This window comes from Chiloscyllium punctatum, chromosome 6 (genome assembly GCF_047496795.1).
Source record: "Chiloscyllium punctatum isolate Juve2018m chromosome 6, sChiPun1.3, whole genome shotgun sequence".
NCBI lineage: Eukaryota > Metazoa > Chordata > Chondrichthyes > Orectolobiformes > Hemiscylliidae > Chiloscyllium > Chiloscyllium punctatum.
Genome location: NC_092744.1, coordinates 40,915,942 through 40,936,917, shown reverse-complemented (window position 1 = coordinate 40,936,917; position 20,976 = coordinate 40,915,942). Strand labels below are relative to the sequence as shown.

Below are 20,976 nucleotides of genomic sequence, written 5' to 3'. Positions count from 1 at the left end.
CGAGAGCGCTCAAGCCCCGCCCGGTGACGGCACAAGTTCTCGCGAGAACAAGGAGAAAGGGGGTGACGCGCATTGTGAGGCACCGGAACTGAGGACAAGCGCGTGGTGAGAGCGTGGCTGCGCCTGCTCTCCGCCAGGCCTGATGATTGCTGCTTGTGTGTGTCAACCTGCTATGGTCACATGATTGCCGGTCAAATAGTATCACACATGACTTCTACTCCCAACCCTTGCAGGCCTAGTTAGGGCGAATACAAACAAAATACTTCGGATTCTGGATGAAAAAGTATTACAACAGACTGCAAAAATGAACCCCCAGACCTTGCCAGATGTGCTGACTTGTCCTACAAAACATTAACATCTGCATCAATCTGGTTGCTGGAAGATTTTTTTTTATCGCCGTCAAAGTGCCACTCAAGACAGCTGGAGAATCCACATTCAGTTGTTTGTAATGTCATAGAGTCAGAGGTATGGAAACAGATCATTCAGCCCACCGTCACCATGCCAACAAAGTTTCCTAAACTGAACTACTGAAAAATGTGTTGCTGGAAAAGCGCAGCAGGTCAGGCAGCATCCAAGGAGCAGGAGAATCGACGTTTCGGACATGAGCCCTTCTTCAGGAGCAGCTCTCCTGCTCCTTGGATGCTGCGCTTTTCCAGCAACACATTTTTCAGCTCTGATCTGCAGTCCTCACTTTCTCCTAAACTGAACTACTGCCATTTGTCAGTGTTTGGCCAATATGCCTCTGAAACTTTTCTGTCCATAGAGTCAGAGATTTATAGCATGGTCCAACGTATCCATGCCAACCAGATATCCCAGCCCAATCTAGTCCCACCTGCCAGCACCTGGCCCATATCCCTCCAAACTCTTCCTATTCATATACCCATCCAAATGCCTCTTAAATGTTGCAATTGTACCAGCGTCCACTACATCCTCATTCCATACACGTACCATGCTCTGCGTGAAAAAGTCGCCCCTTAGGTCTCTTTTATATCTTTCCCCTCTCACCCTAAACCTATGCCCTCTAGTTCTGGACGCCCCCACCCCAGGGAAAAGAACTTTGTCTATTTATCCTATCCATGCCCCTCAATTTTGTAAGCCTCTAATAAGGTCACCCCTCAGCCTCCGATGCTCCAGGGAAAACAGCCCCAGCCTGTTCAGCCTCACCTTGTAGCTCAAATCCTCCAATCCTGGCAACATCCTTATAAATCTTTTCTGAACCCTTTCAAGTTTCACAATATCTTTCCGATAGGAAGATCATAATTGCATGCAATATTCCAACAGTGGCCTAACCAATGTCCTGTACAGCCGCAACATGACCTCCCAACTCCTATACTCAATATTCTGACCAATAAAGGAAAGCATACCAAACGCCTTCACTATCCTATCTACCTGCAAATCCACTTCTAAGAAGCTATGAACTTGCACTCCAAGATCTCTTTGTTCAGCAACACTCCCTAGGACCTTACCATTAAGTGTATAAGTCCTGCTAAGATTTACTTTCCCAAAATGCAGCACCTCGCATTTATCTGAATTAAACTCCATCTGCCACTTCTCAGCCCATTGGCTCATCTGGTCCAAATCCTGTTGTAATGTGAGGTAACCCTCTTCACTGTCCACTACACTTCCAATTTTGACGTCCACTGGTCACAGGCCTCCTGCCTGAAGAACAACCCTCCACCACCACCCTCTGTTTTCTACCTTTGAGCCAGTTCTGTGTCCAAATAGCTAGTTCTCCCTGTATTCCATGATATCTAACCTTGCTAATCAGTCTCCCATGGGGAACCTTGTCGAACGCCTTACTGAAGTCCATATAGATCACATCTACTGCTTTGCCCTCATCAATCTTCTTTGTTACTTCTTCAAAAAACTCAATCAAGATTGTGAGACATGATTTCCCACGCACAAAGCAATGTTGACTATTCCTAATCAGTCCTTGCCTTTCCAAATACATGTACATCCTGTCCCTCAGGATTCCCTCCAACAACTTGCCCACCACTGATGTCAGGCTCACCGGACTATAGTTCACTGGCTTGTCTTTACTACCCTTCTTAAACAGCGGCACCATATTTGCCAACCTCCAATCTTCCGGCACCTCATCTGTAACTATCGATGATACAAATATCTCAGCAAGAGGCCCAGCAATCACTTCTCTAGCTTCCTACAGAATTCTCGGATACACCTGATCAGGTCCTGGGGATTTATACACCTTTAACCATTTCAAGACATCCAGCGCTTCCTCCTCTGTAATCTGGACATTTTGCAAGATGTCACCATCTACTTCCCTACAGTCTATATCTTCCAAATCCTTTTCCACAGTAAATATTGACGCAAAATATTCATTTAGTATCTCCCCGAATTTCTGTGGCTCCACACAAAGGCCGCCTTGCTGATCTTTGAGGGGCCCTATTCTCTCCCTAATTACCCTTTTGTCCTTAATATATTTGTAAAAATCCTTTGGATTCTCCTTAATTCTATTTGCCAAAGCAATCTCATGTCCCCATTTTGCCCTCCTGATTTCCCTCTTAAGTACACTCCAACTTTCTTTACACTCTTCTATGGATTCACTCGATCTATCCTGTCTATACCTGACATTCCTTCTTAGTCATGCTATGCTTCCTTTTTAGTCAACCAGCATTCCTTATAGTACCAGCCTTCCCTTTCACTCTGACAGGAATATACTTTCTCTGGATTCTTGTTACCTCATTTTTGAAGGCTTCCCATTTTCCAGTGTCCCTTTACCTACCCCCTTTACCTTATCTGCCTCCAATCAGCTTTTGAAAGTTCTTGCCTAATACTGTCAAAGTTAGCCTTTCTCCAATTTAGAACTTCAACTTTTAGATCTAGTCTATCCTTTTCCATCACTATTTTAAAAAGAATAGAATTATGGTTGCTGGCCCCAAAGTGCTTCCCCACTGACACCTCAGTCACCTGCCCTGCCTTATTTCCCAAGAGTAGGTCAAGTTTTGCATCTTCTCTAGTATTTTCATCCACATACTGAATCAAAAAATTGTCTTGTACACACTTCCATGTACCTGACCAAATGTTTTTTAAATTTTGTAATTGCGTCCGCCTCTACCATTTGGTGTCTTCCTATACATACCAACCTCTGTGTGAAAACGTTGCCTGTCAGATCCCTTTTAAATCTCTCTCCTTTTCACTTTAAACCTTCTCACTTTAGACTTGCCTATTCTGGGGAAAAGACCTTGACTATTCACCTTACTTAGTAATAACAAGGACTGCAGATGCTGGAAACCAGAGTCTAGATTAGAGTAGTGCTGGAAAAGCACAGCAAGTCAGGCAGCATCCGAGGAGCAGGAAAATCATCGTTTCGGGCAAAAGCCCTTCATCAGGAATAGAGGCAGGGTGCCCGCAGAGTGGAGAGATAAATGAGGGGGGTGGGGGTGGGGAGAAAGTAGTATAGAGTGCAATACGTGAATGGGGATGGGGATGGAGATGATAGGTCAGAGAGGAGGGTGAAGTGGATAGGTGGAAAGGAAGATAGGCAGGTAGGACAGATCATGAGAGTGATGCTGAGCTGAAAGGTTGGAGCTGGAGTGAGGGGGGGGGGAGGGGAAATGAGGAAACTGGTGAAGTCCTCATTGATGCCATGGGGTTGAACGACAAACCTCCCCGGGGTCCTACCATTAACTCTGCAAGTCTTACCCTGGTTTGTCTTTCCAAAACCTTGCATTAATCTGAATTAAACCCCATTTGCCATCATTTGGCGCAGTTGATCAAGATTCCATTGTACTCTTAGATAACCTTCTTCACTGTCAATTTGGTGACATCCACAAGCCTCCTAAACATGCCTCCTCCATTCTCATCCAAATTATTTATATAAATAACAAGCAACAGTGAACCCAGCACTGATCATTGCATAGATTGGTCATAGGTCTCCAACCTAAAACGTCAACCCTTCACCACCACCCTCTATCTTCTACCATCAAGCCAATTTTGTATCCAGCTGGTTAGTTCTTCATGGATCCCATTTCATCTAACCTGACTATCCAGTCTCCATGTGGTATCTTGTTGACAGCCTTGTTAAAGTCCACACTGACAATGTCTAATTCACTGCCCTCATCTACCTTCTTGATCATTTTGGTATTGGACATATACTCAAAAGGCCCAGTCTTGAGATTTGAGCTCATGTTTCCAGATCAATAGACTGGGCCTCTTGAGTATACGTCCAATACCAAAATGCCAGTATGTATGAGAATTAATGATTAGCACTGCCAATTTTAGCTGAAAATTGAGATGGATGCAGTTTGACTATATTCACAGTTCCCACTGTGAACTATAATGGATGGTGAGATGCCTAGAGTCTGTTGCATATACTAGACAAAATTAAAGGCAAAGTTATATCTGATCATTGCAAACTGCTAGCTGCAGAGGCTTTTGACAGTGCAGTGTGTACAGCTGATGTATTAAACAGCACAGTGGCTAGCACTGCTGCCTCATAGCGCCAGAGACCCAGGTTCAATTCCCGCCTCGGGCAACTGTCTGTGTGGAGTTTGCACATTAGATTAGATTACTTACAGTGTGGAAACAGGCCCTTCAGCCCAACACGTCCACACTGCCCCACCAAAGTGCAACCCACCCATACCCCTACATTTACCCCTTACCTAACACTACGGGCAATTTAGCTTGGCCAATTGACCTGACCTGCACATCTTTGTGACTGTGGGAGGAAACCGGAGCACCCGGAGGAAACCCACGCCGACACGGGGAGAACGTGCAAACTCCACACAGTCAGTCGCCTGAGGTGGGAATTGAACCCAGGTCTCTGGCGCTGTGAGGCAGCAGTGTTAACCACCGTGCCACCCTCTTGAGTATATGTCCAATACCAAAATGCCAGTATGTATGAGAATTAATGATTAGCACTGCCAATTTTAGCTGAAAATTGAGATGGATGCAGTTTGACTATTTTCACAGTTCCCACTGTGAACTATAATGGATGGTGAGATGCCTAGAGTCTGTTGCATATACTAGACAAAATTAAAGGCAAAGTTATATCTGATCATTGCAAACTGCTAGCTGCAGAGGCTTTTGACAGAGCAGTGTGTACAGCTGATGTATTAAACAGCACAGTGGCTAGCACTGCTGCCTCATAGCGCCAGAAACCCAGGTTCAATTCCAACCTTGGGTGACTGTCTGTGTGGAGTTTGCACATTCTCCCTGTGTCTGCGTGGGTTTCCTCCGGGTGCTCCGGTTTCCTCCCACAATCCAAAGATGTAGTGTTAGGTGAAGGGGTAAATGTAGGGAATGGGTCTAGCGGGTTGCTCTCCAGAGGGTTGGTGTGGACTTGTTGGGCTGAAGGGCCTGTTTCCACACTGTAAGGAATCTAATCTAAAACAAGTGGACGACAATGGAGAATTAGAAAAGGATGTAGAAACAAATACCATGTGACCATTCAAAGGTTAAGAAAATTCCAGATATAAAAACCTTATCTTACCATTGTGTGGATGCAACAACACCCCAAAGGCCAATGTTTTTAACATTTCTGTGGGCTGCTTATAAGATGGAAATGTTTGAATGTTTTTATTGCAATTTTAAAATTTCTAATTGAATACAGCAAAAAATACACAAACTTAAGTTTTATAAATACAGAGTAATTTTGATTATCTGAATATTGATTATCCGAAGAAGATTTCAAGGTCCTGCAGAAACATTGCATCAAAGAGGTAAATGTATTTGATTTACCTGAACTGAAGAACATGTGAAAACACTGGCAAAAAACAAAGAAACAAAAGCAGCTCAAGTATCAGCAACTGGATTTTGTTTTAGGTAAAGGTTATTAGACAGTCCTTTGCGAACGTTAAGTGTTTTACTGTTTTCTCGGCACTTTACCGGGCCGTCCATTTTTTTTAAAAAAGCCGAGAATATAAACGCATGCGCGAGGCGGGGCTTCCGTCTTTGTATCGCGAGACCGAGTTCCCGGAAACTGACACTGTCAATGGTCTTGCAAACACAGGGACCTTGTTTAATGCTGGGACTTCATAATAAGGGTTTAGTTCTTCTTATGTTAACCTGTAATTTGCAGAATGCAAAGATTAGTTTGCTTAAATGGCAGACTCATTACAATTATGGATTTAAACAAATTCTCCGGTAGAGCACAGTGTTAGATCAGTATGGCTTCCCCTGTTTAAGCTAAAATCGATTATCCAAATAATAACTTATCAGAATGAAATAGTGCCTGCCCAACTCATTCGGATAATCGAGGTTCCTCTGTAAATTAAATTTTAAGTGACTGAAGTGATATCCTTTGAAAATAATCATGTTACATTAATTAGGAGCTGGGAGCAGAATCTTTTATAGGGGCCTGAATGACTGGCTATGGCAACATTTGTGGATGATCGCGTGAAAGTTAGGTGAGACCTTTCCCAACATTAGGAACAACTCATCCCATTTTCCAACAGAGTTCTGGACTTCAAGATAGATTCTTGCTAGGGAGTGGCAAGAAGCCTATTTCTTGTTATCAACTTCACTAAATAATAAAGTTAAAAATCACACAACACAAGATTATAGTCCAACAGGTTTAATTGTGTGCTTCCACTATAACCTGGTGTTGTGTGATTTTTAACTTTGTACACCCCAGTCCAACACCGACATCTCCAAATCATGACCTAAATAATATGCAGCTTCCTTCCTTCCTCCTACATGCAGTGAGGAAACTTGGCACTGATAATTCCCAAGTAACGACTAACATGAGCTTGCTGCTTGCTTTTCAGGCAACCATCTTTGACACAACAATATATTCTCAGGGCACCAGACACACACACCCTGTGTTCAAGTTGCTAACATCCAACATACGCCAGCTTCTCAGGACCCTCATGGCACATCACCAGTCTATTAATAGGATCTTTCTGCACTGTAAAGCTGTATTTTGCAGCACCCTGGCAGCTAGCATTGCAATGCTCCTGAAAGGACATTCTTGCAGAGACAGGCATCAAATCAACTGATTGAGCCAGGCTGTAACTCTGAGATACTCATTTGCACTCCTATTGCTCACACACCTTAAGTCTATATGGACACACACCTTCCATGCCTGCATTTTCCAGCCCACTCACAGCAACAAGACCCACATTACTTCTGACTTGCCTTGTTGTTTAGAGCAGGCACTAAGCCAGGAAGCATGGTCATGGATTGCAGCAGTCTTCAGTCAAATCATGGGCTACAGTCTTCAGTTGGTAGGTCCCAGTACAGTTAGTCAAAGGCAGTCACTGATATTAGTCCAGGCGCTTGGCTTGACACACTGGGGGTGGTCAGGTCAGGTCGGAATCCACTCCTCATGGGGGTGAGCATCCAAATGTTAGGAAACCCAGAAACCAACTTGGCTGTTTCTTCCATATTATGTGCTGTCATCTCCTGGAATGAGAAAAAGGGAAGGATCGAGTGAGATGAAAGCAAGTGGCACATGTAATAGTATTTGTGCTGGGGAGTGGATAGTTGATCCAAGCAAGGGGTTGGTGGCAGAGAGGCCTTGTTGGTTTGGTTGGGAGTTTGGGATGGTTGAGAGCGGGAGAGGGAAGATATTGAATGTAGTAGTGAGAGTGGTAGACAATGAGCTATGGTGAGATATGGGTGCACTAACAGAGATAAGGTGAGTGCCCGAGCAGAGAAGGTCATCAACCCTCTTCCTTCACTGCTGGGCATTCATCCAGTTGGCTCAGACTGCAAAGACCTGAGTGGCCAATGATTGATGTTGGCAGGGTCTGATGGTTTGTCCTCCTCTGCTGGTCCTGAGGGAAGAGGACACCCTGCTCTGTATCACCCTATCCAGCAGAACCTCCTGTCCATGAACAGGCTACAATGTTCCCCTTAACTATTACATCTGCACAAATGTTAGGAATCACACAGCTCTGGACTGATCATGTTTGTCCGGGTGTACAACATCCTTTTTTTAAAATGGCACAGGCACCAGATGTACCAGTCCATTCCAGGATATTTGGGCAATGGCAAATTCTTCTGGGTACAGTGTGTGCTAGAATCATAAATCACACAACACCAGGTTATAGTCCAACAGGTTTAATTGGAAGCACATTAGCTTTCGGAGCGACACCCCTTCATCAGGGGTGAAGAGCTGTTAGATTTTGAAATAATCCAAAATCCAACAGGTTTAATTGGAATTAAACCTGTTGGACTATAACCTGGTGATGTGTGATTTTTAACTTCGTACACTCCAGTCCAACACCGGCATCTCCAAATCATGCTAGAATCATGTTAGCATCAGACAAGAGGGCATCATAGGGGCATAATACACACAGTTACATGAGAAAACCTACTATGTGTCAACTGTTGGGAATATACCTTTATTTTAGTGACTTAAACTGTGACTATGAGGAACTAAAACTGTTTGGACATTTTGAATGAAAAATGGTTAAACAAGGCTTTGAAATACTTGTGATTTGCAGGGATTATTCAATTGTAATGTGAGCTGTCATTCACTTGTTAATTTGTGTAAAGTCAAATAACTTGAAAGAAGACAAGCAAAGCTTTTAAGAGATAATAAATTAAGTTTATTGCTTTAATTGCTGGACAAACACAATTTGAAAGAGACAGGGCTTATGTGCTGAAGATTGTAGAGTAACACTCTTCTAGATTTGGTTTCCATTTTTTCCATCTTCTGTGCCAGCAGACAGTGCAGTAAGCAAGTGTCTCTCTCTCTCTCTCTCTCTCTCTCACACACTTTTCATGAAAATAATAAGAAGAAATCTTGCAGCAGGACAAGCTGCTGAGATCTTTCAGTGAAGTACTTCTGGGAACCTGAAAAACGTTCCAACATGATCTGACTACCTCACAAACTCCTGTAAAGCTGAACTATTGCTCCTTTTCAAAGACCTGAGTCTAACTGACTTTCCATCAGGACTAACATCTCGTCGGAAGATTTTCCATCACACTTTGGTGGTCAGAATATTGATCTCATCATTAGAAAACTCAGGGTACCACAAGGTCACCCCATTGTATCCTTTAAATTTGGACCTTGGGCCCACAGGGGTGTGGTTACCCCACATGCCTTTGTTTTTAAAAACTGTATCATCTCTGCAGAGCTGTACAATGTATTTATTTAGGATTAAGAGGGTATAGTTTAATTCCAAAAAATAGTTCAGTTTTCAACCAGTTTTGCTACCTGTTTAAAGAATAAGTTTGTGTACAGTAAATATTATTTTTAGTTTATTAAAAATACTGGTAAATGCCTCTTTTATTTTGGATCATAGTAATAGAGGAAAATAATTTGGCCTTTTTTTGAATCGAAACATTTGCACCAATGGTATAGCTTGTGGAGTAGTGGGGCTCAACTACCAATACATTCCTCTCGTCAGAATTATAACACAGCAGTCAGGCTTACTCAAGCCTCATCTAATTTTTCCTCTTCAAAATCTAACAGCATAATCTTCTATTCCCTAATCCCGCAAATTTTTTTTTAGTTTTCCCTTAAATGGATTTTCCTCTTCAATTGACCACTTTGTGGGTTGGTAAGTTACACATTCTCATCAATTCTTGGGTAAAGCAATTTATTCTGAATTTCTGGTTGGATTTCCTGGTGATTAGGCGAAAGTGAGGACTACAGATGCTGGAGATTAGAGCCGAGAGCGTGTTGCTGGAAAGGCACAGCAGGTCAAGCAGCATCCGAAGAGCAGGATTCCTGATGAAGGGCTTTTGCTTGAAACATCGATTCTCCTGCTCCTCTGATGCTGCCTGACCTGCTGTGCTACTGTCTGGTATTGATGGCCTCGAGCTATTCTCTTCCCCATAAGTGGAAACATCTGACTGAAATATATTCTTACATATTTTTGGCTAAGTCATAATTATGTCATTTATTTAGACAGATTTCCACCATGAATTGTAATATATTTTAACACTGTATGTTATGAAACTCACTTCATTAACTACTTACCCCACCCCATCACGTCTGATTCTTGCCCCATCTTACAGTGCAACAATCCCTAAATAACTCACTACTCACCAGATATCCACTGAAAGACTGGCATCCTTTGCAGCTATGCCATTTTTTAAAAGTCTGCTGTGCACCCAATTGAGTGCTGGCATTCCAAAGGTGTCCTGCACATTGGTAGTCAGAATCTTGGAAAAGGGGAAGATGGCACTGCGATTCTCTGACAGGAACCTAGACATCATGTTGGAGGGGGTGGTGCAAAAGAGAGGGGTACTTGTCATGGAGGACTGGCAAAGGAGGCCATAACACCAGACCCTAGCGGCCTAGGCTGAATTTGTCAACGATGACAGTGTCATCTCTACATCTGCAGACCAGCAGTGTCATAAGAAAGTCATTGCACCTTGCCACCTTGTAGGAGAGTAAGTATCGTACTCCTGCTATCTCATACTCTATCACTGTTATTTACCCACATTCTACCAACGCTCATGCTCTGCCACTCTTGCAATTGCCTGCAATACCTTTCCATCACTTACTGTCACGCGTCCCAATCTCCCACATAACTGTCCATGCATGCCCTCTAAGGTGCTTACCCACTCGCTTGAAACACCTCACTACATTTTGCCTATTTGTACGAGGACTAACAGCCATATCAGCAACTTTCATCTCACTCAATCCCTCCCTTACTCCCATGACATGAGAAGACAGCCTATAACAATGCAGAGAGAGGTCTCATGGTGTAAGTATGCTGCACGTTATACTCCTCTTACATCCTGGGCCTCACAGGAGAAACTTTTATGGCCTAATCCTAACTTTTTCTTATTTTAAAGGCAAATTTAAAGACAAATTTGAGTGTCTGCTTCAGATGCAACTGGTCAAAGTACTCAACGTTAAGAAAAACACAATTTATTTAAATGCTGTAGTTAAAATACAACCAAAAAAAGAGGAATTTAGCATAACTTTATTGGAAACTTAATAGAATAATAGATTCAGTAATTATTACTAATTGACTGTTCCAATATAGTAACATCACATAAACACACTCCTTGATAAAAAGGCAAATGCAGGCGCAGGTTTTCAAATGCAGTTCTCTAATCCAGGATGAAAAACATCAAGTGAAAATTCAGAGAGAGTAGTAGCCAGAGATCATTCACTGAAGTCTCCATCTCCATTGAGACCCCTATGTCTTCTGATGCTACTGAAAAAATAAAATCCAAAAATCCTAATCTGTGAGGGCTGGCCACCCCCATTCAGGCTGTTTAAAAAAAAACCCAAGGCCTCCCAATGTACGAATCTGTACTGAGAACAACAAATGCTGGCATCACAACAGGTCAGACAGCATCCGTGGAGAGACAACAAGCTAACATTTCGAATTTGGATGATTTTTCATCACCCATTGTGATCTCCAGCCAAGGGCTCCCAAGCTGATACCTCAAGTGGTCTTAACTATGCATCTTGGTATCTCTGCCTTACAACTTCTCTTTGAAAATAAATAGGACAAAATAACCTCTTAAACTGATAACATTCTTACAAAGACCAGAACTGCACTGTGGGCATATTGAGACATTCACATCCTATCAACTGCCTAAGCACCTCTCCTCATTCCATTGTAACTCTCACCTTAAGTTCACAGTCAATGTCATTCATCACACAACATTCTAACCACTAGTCACAACTGTGAATGTCTCAATATGCCCACAGTGCAGTTCTGATCTTTGTAAGAATGTTGTCAGTTTAAGAGGTTATTTTGTCCTATTTATTTTTGAAGAGAAGTTGTAAGGCAGAGATACCAAGATGCGTCGTGGGCCCTCTGGTTTCCTCCCACAGTCCAAAAATGTGCAGGTTAGGTGAATTGGCCATGCTAAATTACCTGTAGTGTTAGGTGTAGGGGAATGGGTCTGGGTGGGTTGCGCTTCGTGGGTCGGTGTGGACTTGTTGGGCCAAAGGGTCTGTTTCCACACTGTAAGCAATCTAATCTAACTCCTCTCTCTTATATCTTGCAGGTAATGCTTGCACATTTATCACCCCCATGGTGAAATGGCCATTTCCCCAAAAGCTCTTTGACCTCTGAGGATGACAGTAGCAAGACTTCAGAGAAAGCATCAGCATCCCTCACCAGCCCAAATACTGACAGCTCAGTGGGAACATTAGGTTTGGAAAGTGTGAGAACACAATCTGAAAACAATTCCCAGTTGACTGAGGAAGAAGTGCCCCAGGCCTAGGGAGCACTGACAGAGTCCGGCACTTGTAGCCCCAGGAATGACTCTGTGGTGTCAGTGATGACAGCGTTCATCCACAAGCCCAGGGAAAAACAAGAACAGCACACAGGCATGTGGGCTACAATGACCCTCATTGCTGTAAGCTGTAGAGGTCTAATAAATCACATGACTACCTGTCTTCCTCCATGACCCAGTTGCAAGCTGCCCAGAAAGTAAGGTCCACCATCCTCAGGGTCTGCACGTACTCCAGGACTGCACTGTTCCAGCCACTGGTGTTCAGGCCTGAAGGCAAGGCAACAGGGGAACAAGGAACCTGGTATGCACTCCTTGGGCCCCTTCCTTACAAGGAGACAGGGTGGAGTCACTATGCACTAAGCCACATGAGAAACCACATATTTCCCCCCTCTGAAGTCTCTGCTCAGAACACTCCAAAGGTAGCTGAGCCCTTCATCTACACCCTGCCTGTCCTCTTTGACACTTGGAAATTCATGCCGAGGAGAGTCAACTTGCATTTGGCAAGGAGAGCCTTGGAAAGTCTGGCTCATCCAGACATAAGTTTCCCCAGGGCCACCCAACCAAGCCTCCAGGAACAAGGGGGTCATGGAAAGGCTGAATAAGTTAGAGATGTTTTTTCCTGGAGCATCGGAGGCTGAATGGTGACCTTAAAGTGGTTTATAAAATCATGAAGGGCATGGATAGGGTAAATAGACAAGGTCTTTTTCACTGGGGTGGGTGAGTCCAGAACTAGAGAGCGTAGGTTTAGGATGAGAGGAGAAAAATTTAAAATAGACTTAAGGGGCAATTTTTTCATGCAGAGGGTGGTGTATGTATGGAATGAGCTACCAGAGGAAGTGGTGGAGGCTGGTACAATTACAACTTTTAAATGGCATCTGGATGGATATATGTTACAACAAAGGGTAAATCCCCCTGCTTAATTTAAACCGGCAACACAGAAAGATTTATCCTGTGCAGTAATCTGTGAAAATTCCAAGAGCTATTTAAAGTAAAAATTATCAACTTTATTTCTTAAAGTATAACAGCAAATAATTGACTAACAACTATTTACAACTCCTTCATCTAACCTATCTTTTACTTTAGCTTCTATAATACTAGTCCAATAAAACCCCCAATTTAAGATGCCTAAATTCAACTTTTCAAAACCAGCCAGATATCGAATCTTGTCGTTGAGTCTTCCTCTGTCTTCTTTTATTTGTCTTAGGGATTTCTGTTTCACTGGTTACTGTTCGATAAAGGCACCTTTAAAAGAGCTATTCTGCAGACAGTCTGCAGATGCTGGTGGCTTGGCAGTTCTCCTCCCAACTGTTCGACTTTCCCCGGTCATATACTCCCCCCTCCCCCAAAGCATCAGATTGTGACATTGGTTTTAAGATTGTCAATATACTAAATTCAAACTTGATTGGAGGTTAGTATTTTCAGTGTATAATTTAAGCTGATTGGCCTAATTCACATTTGTTTTGTCATCGCCAGGCAACCAGATAATTGATTACTGGATTAGTGGTGCTGGAAGAGCACAGCAGTTCAGGCAGCATCCAACGAGCAGCGAAATCAACGTTCCGGGCAAAAGCCCTTCATCAGGAATAAAGGCAGTGAGCCTGAAGCATGGAGAGATAAGCTAGAGGAGGGTGGGGGTGGGGAGAGAGTAGCATAGAGTACAATGGGTGATTGGGGGAGGAGATGAAGGTGATAGGTCAAGGAGGAGAGGGTGGAGTGGATAGGTGGAAAAGAAGATAGGCAGGTCAGACAAGTCAAGGAGGCAGTAACTGAGCTGGAAGTTTGAAACTAGGATGAGGTGGGGGAAGGGGAAATGAGGAAGCTGTTGAAGTCCACATTGATGCCCTGGGGTTGAAGTGTTCCGAGGCGGAAGATGAGGCGTTCTTCCTCCAGGCGTCTGGTGGTGAGGGAGCGGCGGTGAAGGAGGCCCAGGACCTCCATGTCCTCGGCAGAGTGGGAGGGGGAGTTTCAACCAGATAATTGAGTTGTTCGACCAAATGTTACATTGTATCTTGTTCAGAACACTTGTTGCTGTGTCAGGTAGTTTTGTCTGCTCGTTTTTAACTCTTAAAGGTACAGTACACCCACATTTTCATAGGGTTTAGAGGGATATGGGCCAAGCGCTGGCAATTGGGACTAGATTCGTTTAGGATATCTGGTCAGCATGGACGAGTCGGACCAAAGGGTCAGTTTCCATGCTGTACATCTCCATGGCTCTATGACACTGCCAACGAGATTCCCTCCAAATCAGCTGTGGAAGCAGAGAGTACACTAAGACATTATGATAAAAGGAAGAAGATATATCTCGTCAATCAGGATGTACATGTATTTGGAAAGGCAAGGACTGATTAGGGATAGTCAACATGGCTTTATACGTGGGAAATCATGTCTCACAAACCTGATTCAGTTTTTTGAAGAAGTATTGAGTACCCGACTTGGGAGGTCATGTTGCGGCTGGAAGTATTTCATGATCTCTGTACATAGTGAATAATGGGAGAGTATGGAGGTCGCATAAGTGTGTGTGGAAGGGCCATAAGAGTAATGCAAAGATATGGAAGATATTTGGGCATGGAGAGGGAATGAAAGACATGAGCAACATGGAGGAGACATGGGAGGTGCAGGCGTGCTTGGGTGGGTGGAGGTCAGGGGTATGGGTTTGAAGGCCTGACAGTCATGGTTAAAAACTGGGCTGATGATCAAATAGACAGAGGCAGCCATTCCAGCCTGCTGGTTGTCACCGTCTTTCCACTGTTATCATCTCAGCCTGCGTCTAGAGGCAACCAACTCTATCCCATCTAATACCAACTTCTCTGACAAAGAACTGGATGGAATGTTTCCTCAAAGGAACTGGACTTGTGGGATCAGGGGTGCTTCTGATTTCTGATATCTGTCTCCTTGTCACAAATCCAGCCCTGTGTGATGAAGTGTTTTCAAGGAAACTTTAGATGGAAACACCCAAAAATATATATATTTTTAAAATATATATTTTTTAAAAATCCATCATTGTTGAAGAAGAGGATCGAGCATAACTAAAGCAGAACCATCACGGTCACAAAAGAAGTCTATAATTAAATGGAAAGCAGAGGTCAAAAGGAAGTGAGCATCAGTTTTCCTTTGCGATCACAACCTAGTCTACATGAGATAATGAAAGTAAATCCAATCCAAAGAGACATAAATACAGGGATCAGATACCAGAAGAAAGTCAGTGCTATGAGTCAAGAAAGGAGGAACACAGTGAATACCTGAGAGGAACTGGTGGAATGGAAATATATTAATGTGATATCCATTTACAAAATAAAGGCGACAAAGCATATTTAGGCAACTACAAATCCTTGAGCGTTTTTTCAATATTCATTAGATAGATCAGGTTATCAGAATCTTACCTTTTAGGACAGGCTGAGTCTAACAAAATATGTCATAGTGTGGAAACTGCAGCAAGGAGCACTTTGACGTGAGAGGCTCCATGTCACTCACTTAGATTGGAGAAGCCCATTACATCAAGGGTAGAAGGAATTGATGTGAGATTTCTAGCTATCACTGGGATGCCAATTAGGCTCATCAATCCTTTGCCTATCAGAATTCATGGTGGCACATGGATTTAATAATAGTCTGCACAGGTCTCCACCAATCTCAGAAAAACCACCTCACAAAACATGTTGTGTTGGCCAGCAACCTCCGGGGTTGCGGTACGTAGTATTGGGAAGGGATCCCTTCCTATCAGGAATTATGTGCTCAATCAAGGCATTCGGTAAGGAGTGACTATTGGATGCTAACCTCTTTGCCCATGCCTTCAAACCTGACTCCCCACTCTTCCACAGCATCTACTATGTGATCCCCATCCAGCTTTGACTCAAACATGCCCTGAGATCACTCAATTAATCTGTGCACAGATAGTGGCATCACCAATGGCCACCAATGCCCCACTGGAGCTGACAATGGTGAGCTGCTGTCTTCTGATTGGCCAATGGGTCTGAGTAGCAGCACCTCACCACCAGACTTTCAATCATGAGGTGCACTTGATTTCAACAGGCCTCCTCCATGGAGTTGACTGAGATTCCCTGTTGACATTCTGAGCGGTGGGTGAGACCCTTTTTGTTAACCAAAATCCCAGAATATATGTATGATGATAACGAAGCAAACTAAGCAAGCAACCTGGGTTCAGGAGACTGTCTAACTTAGCCAACTTGGTTGTTTCTTTTTGAATGCTGTTCTATTAATGGTCAGTAAAAGTATTATCTCATCAGTGACTTCAGTTAACTAATTGATGAATTGGACTCTCAGTGTCCCTCAACTTCCAACAGCAGCCTCAGATTTAGGATCCAATCTTCTTTTGGTGACTAAAGGGAATCATAATTAATCAATATTTGTAAAGAAAAAGTCAAATAGAACATAATTAATAATGTTTTAATGATTTGCAAAACATACTGAATTCATACATTATTCCACAATCAGAATTATGTAATTATCATTTACTATTGGCTAATTATTACTTTGATGATAGCTTCCACACCTACAATTTCTAACCCCTGGAGTTCTATAAGTTGATGAATGGGAGCATCATCTCCTCCAGGTTCCCCTCCAAGTCACACATTTTCTGAATTGAAAATATATTGCTTATCCTTAACTGGCGTGGAGTCCAAATCTGGGAATCATTACCCAGCAGCATTGCACAGATTGCAGCCACCACAACTTCTCCAGGCAAATCAGTGATGGGTCATAAATGCTGACCTAGCTAGTGACACCCATATTTCATGAATTAATAAAATAAGTTTTCAAAGATACCAAATATTAAAGAAAGTATGTTTCTTTTGCTACATAGACATAAAAGCATACAACATATGAATTACGATGAAGCATTAATTACTTTTCAATTATATTTGTAGAATTAAATGGAATTTATCATTTTAAGGCAGTTAAACATTATATACAAAGCAGCTAAACATGCTTTAGGACTTGAGAAAATAAAGTGTCACCAGTAAAATACTGAGAAGATTCATAGGCTGGACTGAGGATCCACTGCTGGGACTTGGTGGACACTCCTTATATGGTTCAATACAAGCAGCATATGCAATCACATGGGCAATGTAATTCTCTTCATGGGTTTTGTGGAACAAATAAGCCATGGGACCTTTAGAAAAAATTGCTACATCTTCTCCTCCATGAGTTTCTGAATCTAGTGGAACAGCAGCTTGTTGTTCATAATTCTTGTTTTCTGCAAGTATCAGAAAATCTCATTAGATGCTTCCATTGTTTATCACCACCTAATCAATGTAATCTTCTTCAACCTCAGGTATTGGGTCCCTTTACATCCCTGCTTCACACTACCCCATTTTCAGCTATAGTATCTTCACCATTCCAGTTCCACTTTCCATAAAGTCCTGTGTATTGATAGCTCTCTCCTCTTCTTCAAAAACATTAGTCAAATTTTTGGTTAGCTGTTCTAATATTTCAATTACACTGCTTGGTACTGTCTGTACTTATAAAAAACTTTTGGACTTTTGGTTGTGTCAAGGCATTATACAAATGAAAGTTGCTGCACTTACACCATCTTGCCAAATTATATTTATGAAAAATAAACCAGTTACTGCACGGAATTACTTTCCCCAACCTCTTCAAAATAATTTCATTGTTATTTGATCCATGAGTTAATTTTTTGTTTTTGTTGTGTGCAGGCAACAGAGTGCCACTGTATAATGTTGAGTTTTATGTACAATTGTACCTAATGGAATGTATGTGTCTACATAGAATGTTTAACTTGTGATTCACACGAGAATTTCTTTCTCACAGTCTGCAGCTGGTAACTACAATCTGTCATTGTTCTCTTTTTTTTATTCTTGGAAAGATTAGACCTATCTATCGTAAACACAATTACCTTGTTGTCAAGCTAGCAAACTGCCTTAAGCTAGTGCTATATTATACAAAACCTGACTTTCCAATGGAGCCATGAATGTGGTCCCTGAAGCATGACACATATAATTAGTTCCTGGCTAATTAGTTCCTAATTCATTTTACAGGCATTTGAACAATATATATAACTGCAATCAAACCGAACTGCTGCTGTCGTCGTAAAACTGCACTGACATGGTGAAAGCAATTGTATCCCTGATCCTCTGTCAATAAGAATCAGCTCAGTTCCATCCAATGTTGTTAATATTTCTTGGTAGTCCTTATTTATAGTCATTGTACCTGGACTGGCTAAAAGGTGTAATCGAGTAGGTAAAAACAATGACTGCAGATGCTGGAAACCAGATTCTGGATTAGTGGTGCTGGAAGAGCACAGCAGTTCAGGCAGCATCCGAGGAGCAGTAAAATTGATGTTTTGGGCAAAAGCCCTTCATCAAGAATACAGGCAGAGAGCCTGAAGGGTGGAGAGATAAGTGAGAGGAGGGTGGGGGTGGGGAGAAAGTAGCATAGAGTACAATAGGTGAGTGGGGGAGGGGATGAAGGTGATAGGTCGGGGGTGGAGGGTGGAGTGTATAGGTGGAAAAGAAGAAAGGCAGGTATGATAAGTCATGGGGACAGTGCTGAGCTGGAAGTTTGGAACTAGGGTGAGGTGGGGGAAGGGGAAATGAGGAAACTGTTGAAGTCCACATTGATGCCCTGGGGTTGGAGTGTTCCGAGGCGGAAGATGAGGCGTTCTTCCTCCAGGCATCTGGTGGTGAGGGAGTGGTGGTGACGTAATCATTCAAGTTAGTTTGCAACTTCTCAAACCAATGCTGATGTAACAAGCTGTCTTATGCCTCTAGGTAACAGAGTTTGCTCCACTGCAATCCTTGGAGGGAATAAACCAAGCCTTCAGAGAGCATTGTATTCTACTCAGTTGCCAACTTTTCTCCCTTGCCAAAACACTCCTGTTGTCACTTCCTAGGTCTGCAATGTAAAGGCCAGTGTGAAATCTTGCTCCACATTCCATATTCTTATTCTTCCCCTATACTATTTCTCCCCTCCCACTTACCTTTCCTCTTCACGGTCTCCTCATCCCATTTCTCATTTACCACCTCTCCTCCTTGTCCTGTCCCCTCTGCCCCTCTATGTCATAAGTTCATAATAGAAGCAGACCATTCAACCTCTTGGTTCTGCTACACCATTCAATAAGACTATGTTGATCTTGTTGTGACCTTAACTCCATTTTCTTTTTTGCTCGTCTCCCTTAACTCTTGACTCCCTTCTGATTGAAAGTGTACCTAACACAGCCTTGATACATCCGGAGACCAAACCTTCACTATTCTCTGGGAAAGGGAATCCGAAAGATTCCAAAGGAAGTTGGGGGAGGGGAGCCAGTAAAATACAGGAAATTGGGATGAAATGGTTTCCTAATGCAGTTCCATGTTTAAGGAAATGACCTCCATCAGGCTTTCTACCTTAAGGAAGTGAGAAGCAAATTTCTATATAGATATGATTCATTAATGACCATTTGCCCAGGCCTTCTGCCAATGGAATATCAATCACATGCATTGTGATTCTCTCACCAGGATGGGAGGCCACTAGTTGAATGTAGGAGTCCTCCTCAACAGCAGGTCCTGGAGGTGGGTGTGGAGAAGAGCAGAATGCTGAAACTTATTTCCGTCAAAGAGTAGGCAGCATCTCTCAAGGTCCCTGTGCTTGTTTGAGGAATTTCCCTCTATCAACTAAATTTTGATCAATTTAAGTGCTTCCTTTTGTGAACTGAGCATTACATTTGCAGGACTCCATTCTATTGGGATCCACTATCCTTGTGCTTTTCTCCCTTGATAAAATTTCTGACATTACACAATGTTCAATTATTCTAACTCCTACTTCCAGTTGTGCATTGACCTACAATTAACTACTGATGGTCTTCCCATTCATTTAGAGTCATACAGCAGCATAGAAACAGACCCTTCAGTCCAACTCATTCATACCAACCAGATATCCTGAATTAATCTAGACCCATTTGCCAGCACTTGGCACATATCCCTCTAAACCCTTCCGATTCATATACCCATCCTGATGCCTTTTAAATGTTGTAAGTGTACCAGCCTCCACCACTTCCTCCAGCAGCTCATTCCATGCATGCACCATCCTCTACATGAAAAAGTTGCCTCTTAAGGTCCCTTTTAAATTTTTCTCATCTAACCTTAAACGTATGCCATCTAGTTCTGGACTCCCCCACCCCAGGGAAAAGACCTTTTCCATCTATCCTATCCATGCTCCTCATGATTTTATAAAGTTCTATAAAGTAACTCCTCAGCCTCCAACGCTTCAGGGAAAACAGTCCCAGTCTATTCAGCTTCTCCCTATAGCTCAAACCCTCCAACCTTGGCATCATCTTTGTAAATTTTTTCTGAACTTTCAAGTTTCACAACGTCTTTCTGATAGGTGGGAAACCAGAATTGCAGGCAGTATTCCAAAAGTGGTCTAACCAATGACCTGTACGCAACATGACTTCCCAACTCTAATGCTCAATGCTCTGACCAATAAAGGAAAGCTTACTAAATGCCTTCTTCATTATCCTATCTCCTTGCAGCTCCACTTTCAAGGAAGCATGAACCTGCACTCCAAAGTCCCTTTTTCAGCAACATCCACAGGACCTTACCATTAAGCATATAAGTCCTGCCCTGATTTGCCTTTCCAAAATACAGCATATGCAGGATGTGGTCTAGTATTGTAGCTGAAATAAATGCAGCCTAGTTATAATGAGTATCAGTATTCTGACAAATCAGTCTGAAGATAGAGACTGCTGCAAATCCCCACAAATGCTATCATGTATCCTACATACACCCACAATATCAACTCTGAGAAAAAAACTTGGTTTGCTCTACTCAACAAAGTCAAGGAGGTCCAATGAAATATGGAAATTTATATTAATTGCTTACAATTATCTAATAAATCAGTGCC

At 42.6% G+C, this 20,976-nt stretch overlaps 1 protein-coding gene across 1 annotated transcript in view; it reads right to left on the bottom strand.

The window, feature by feature from the left end:
• Window positions 1–16,505: 16,505 nt before the first annotated feature.
• Window positions 16,506–20,976, bottom strand: part of LOC140478905 (intestinal-type alkaline phosphatase 1-like) — a 46,074-nt gene continuing 41,603 nt past the window's right edge. Inside the window, exon 11 of the mRNA XM_072572525.1 lies at window positions 16,506–17,332. Within this exon, the coding sequence (XP_072428626.1) occupies window positions 17,067–17,332 (266 nt within the window). The 3' untranslated portion in view covers window positions 16,506–17,066. The remainder of the gene's footprint in view (window positions 17,333–20,976) is intronic.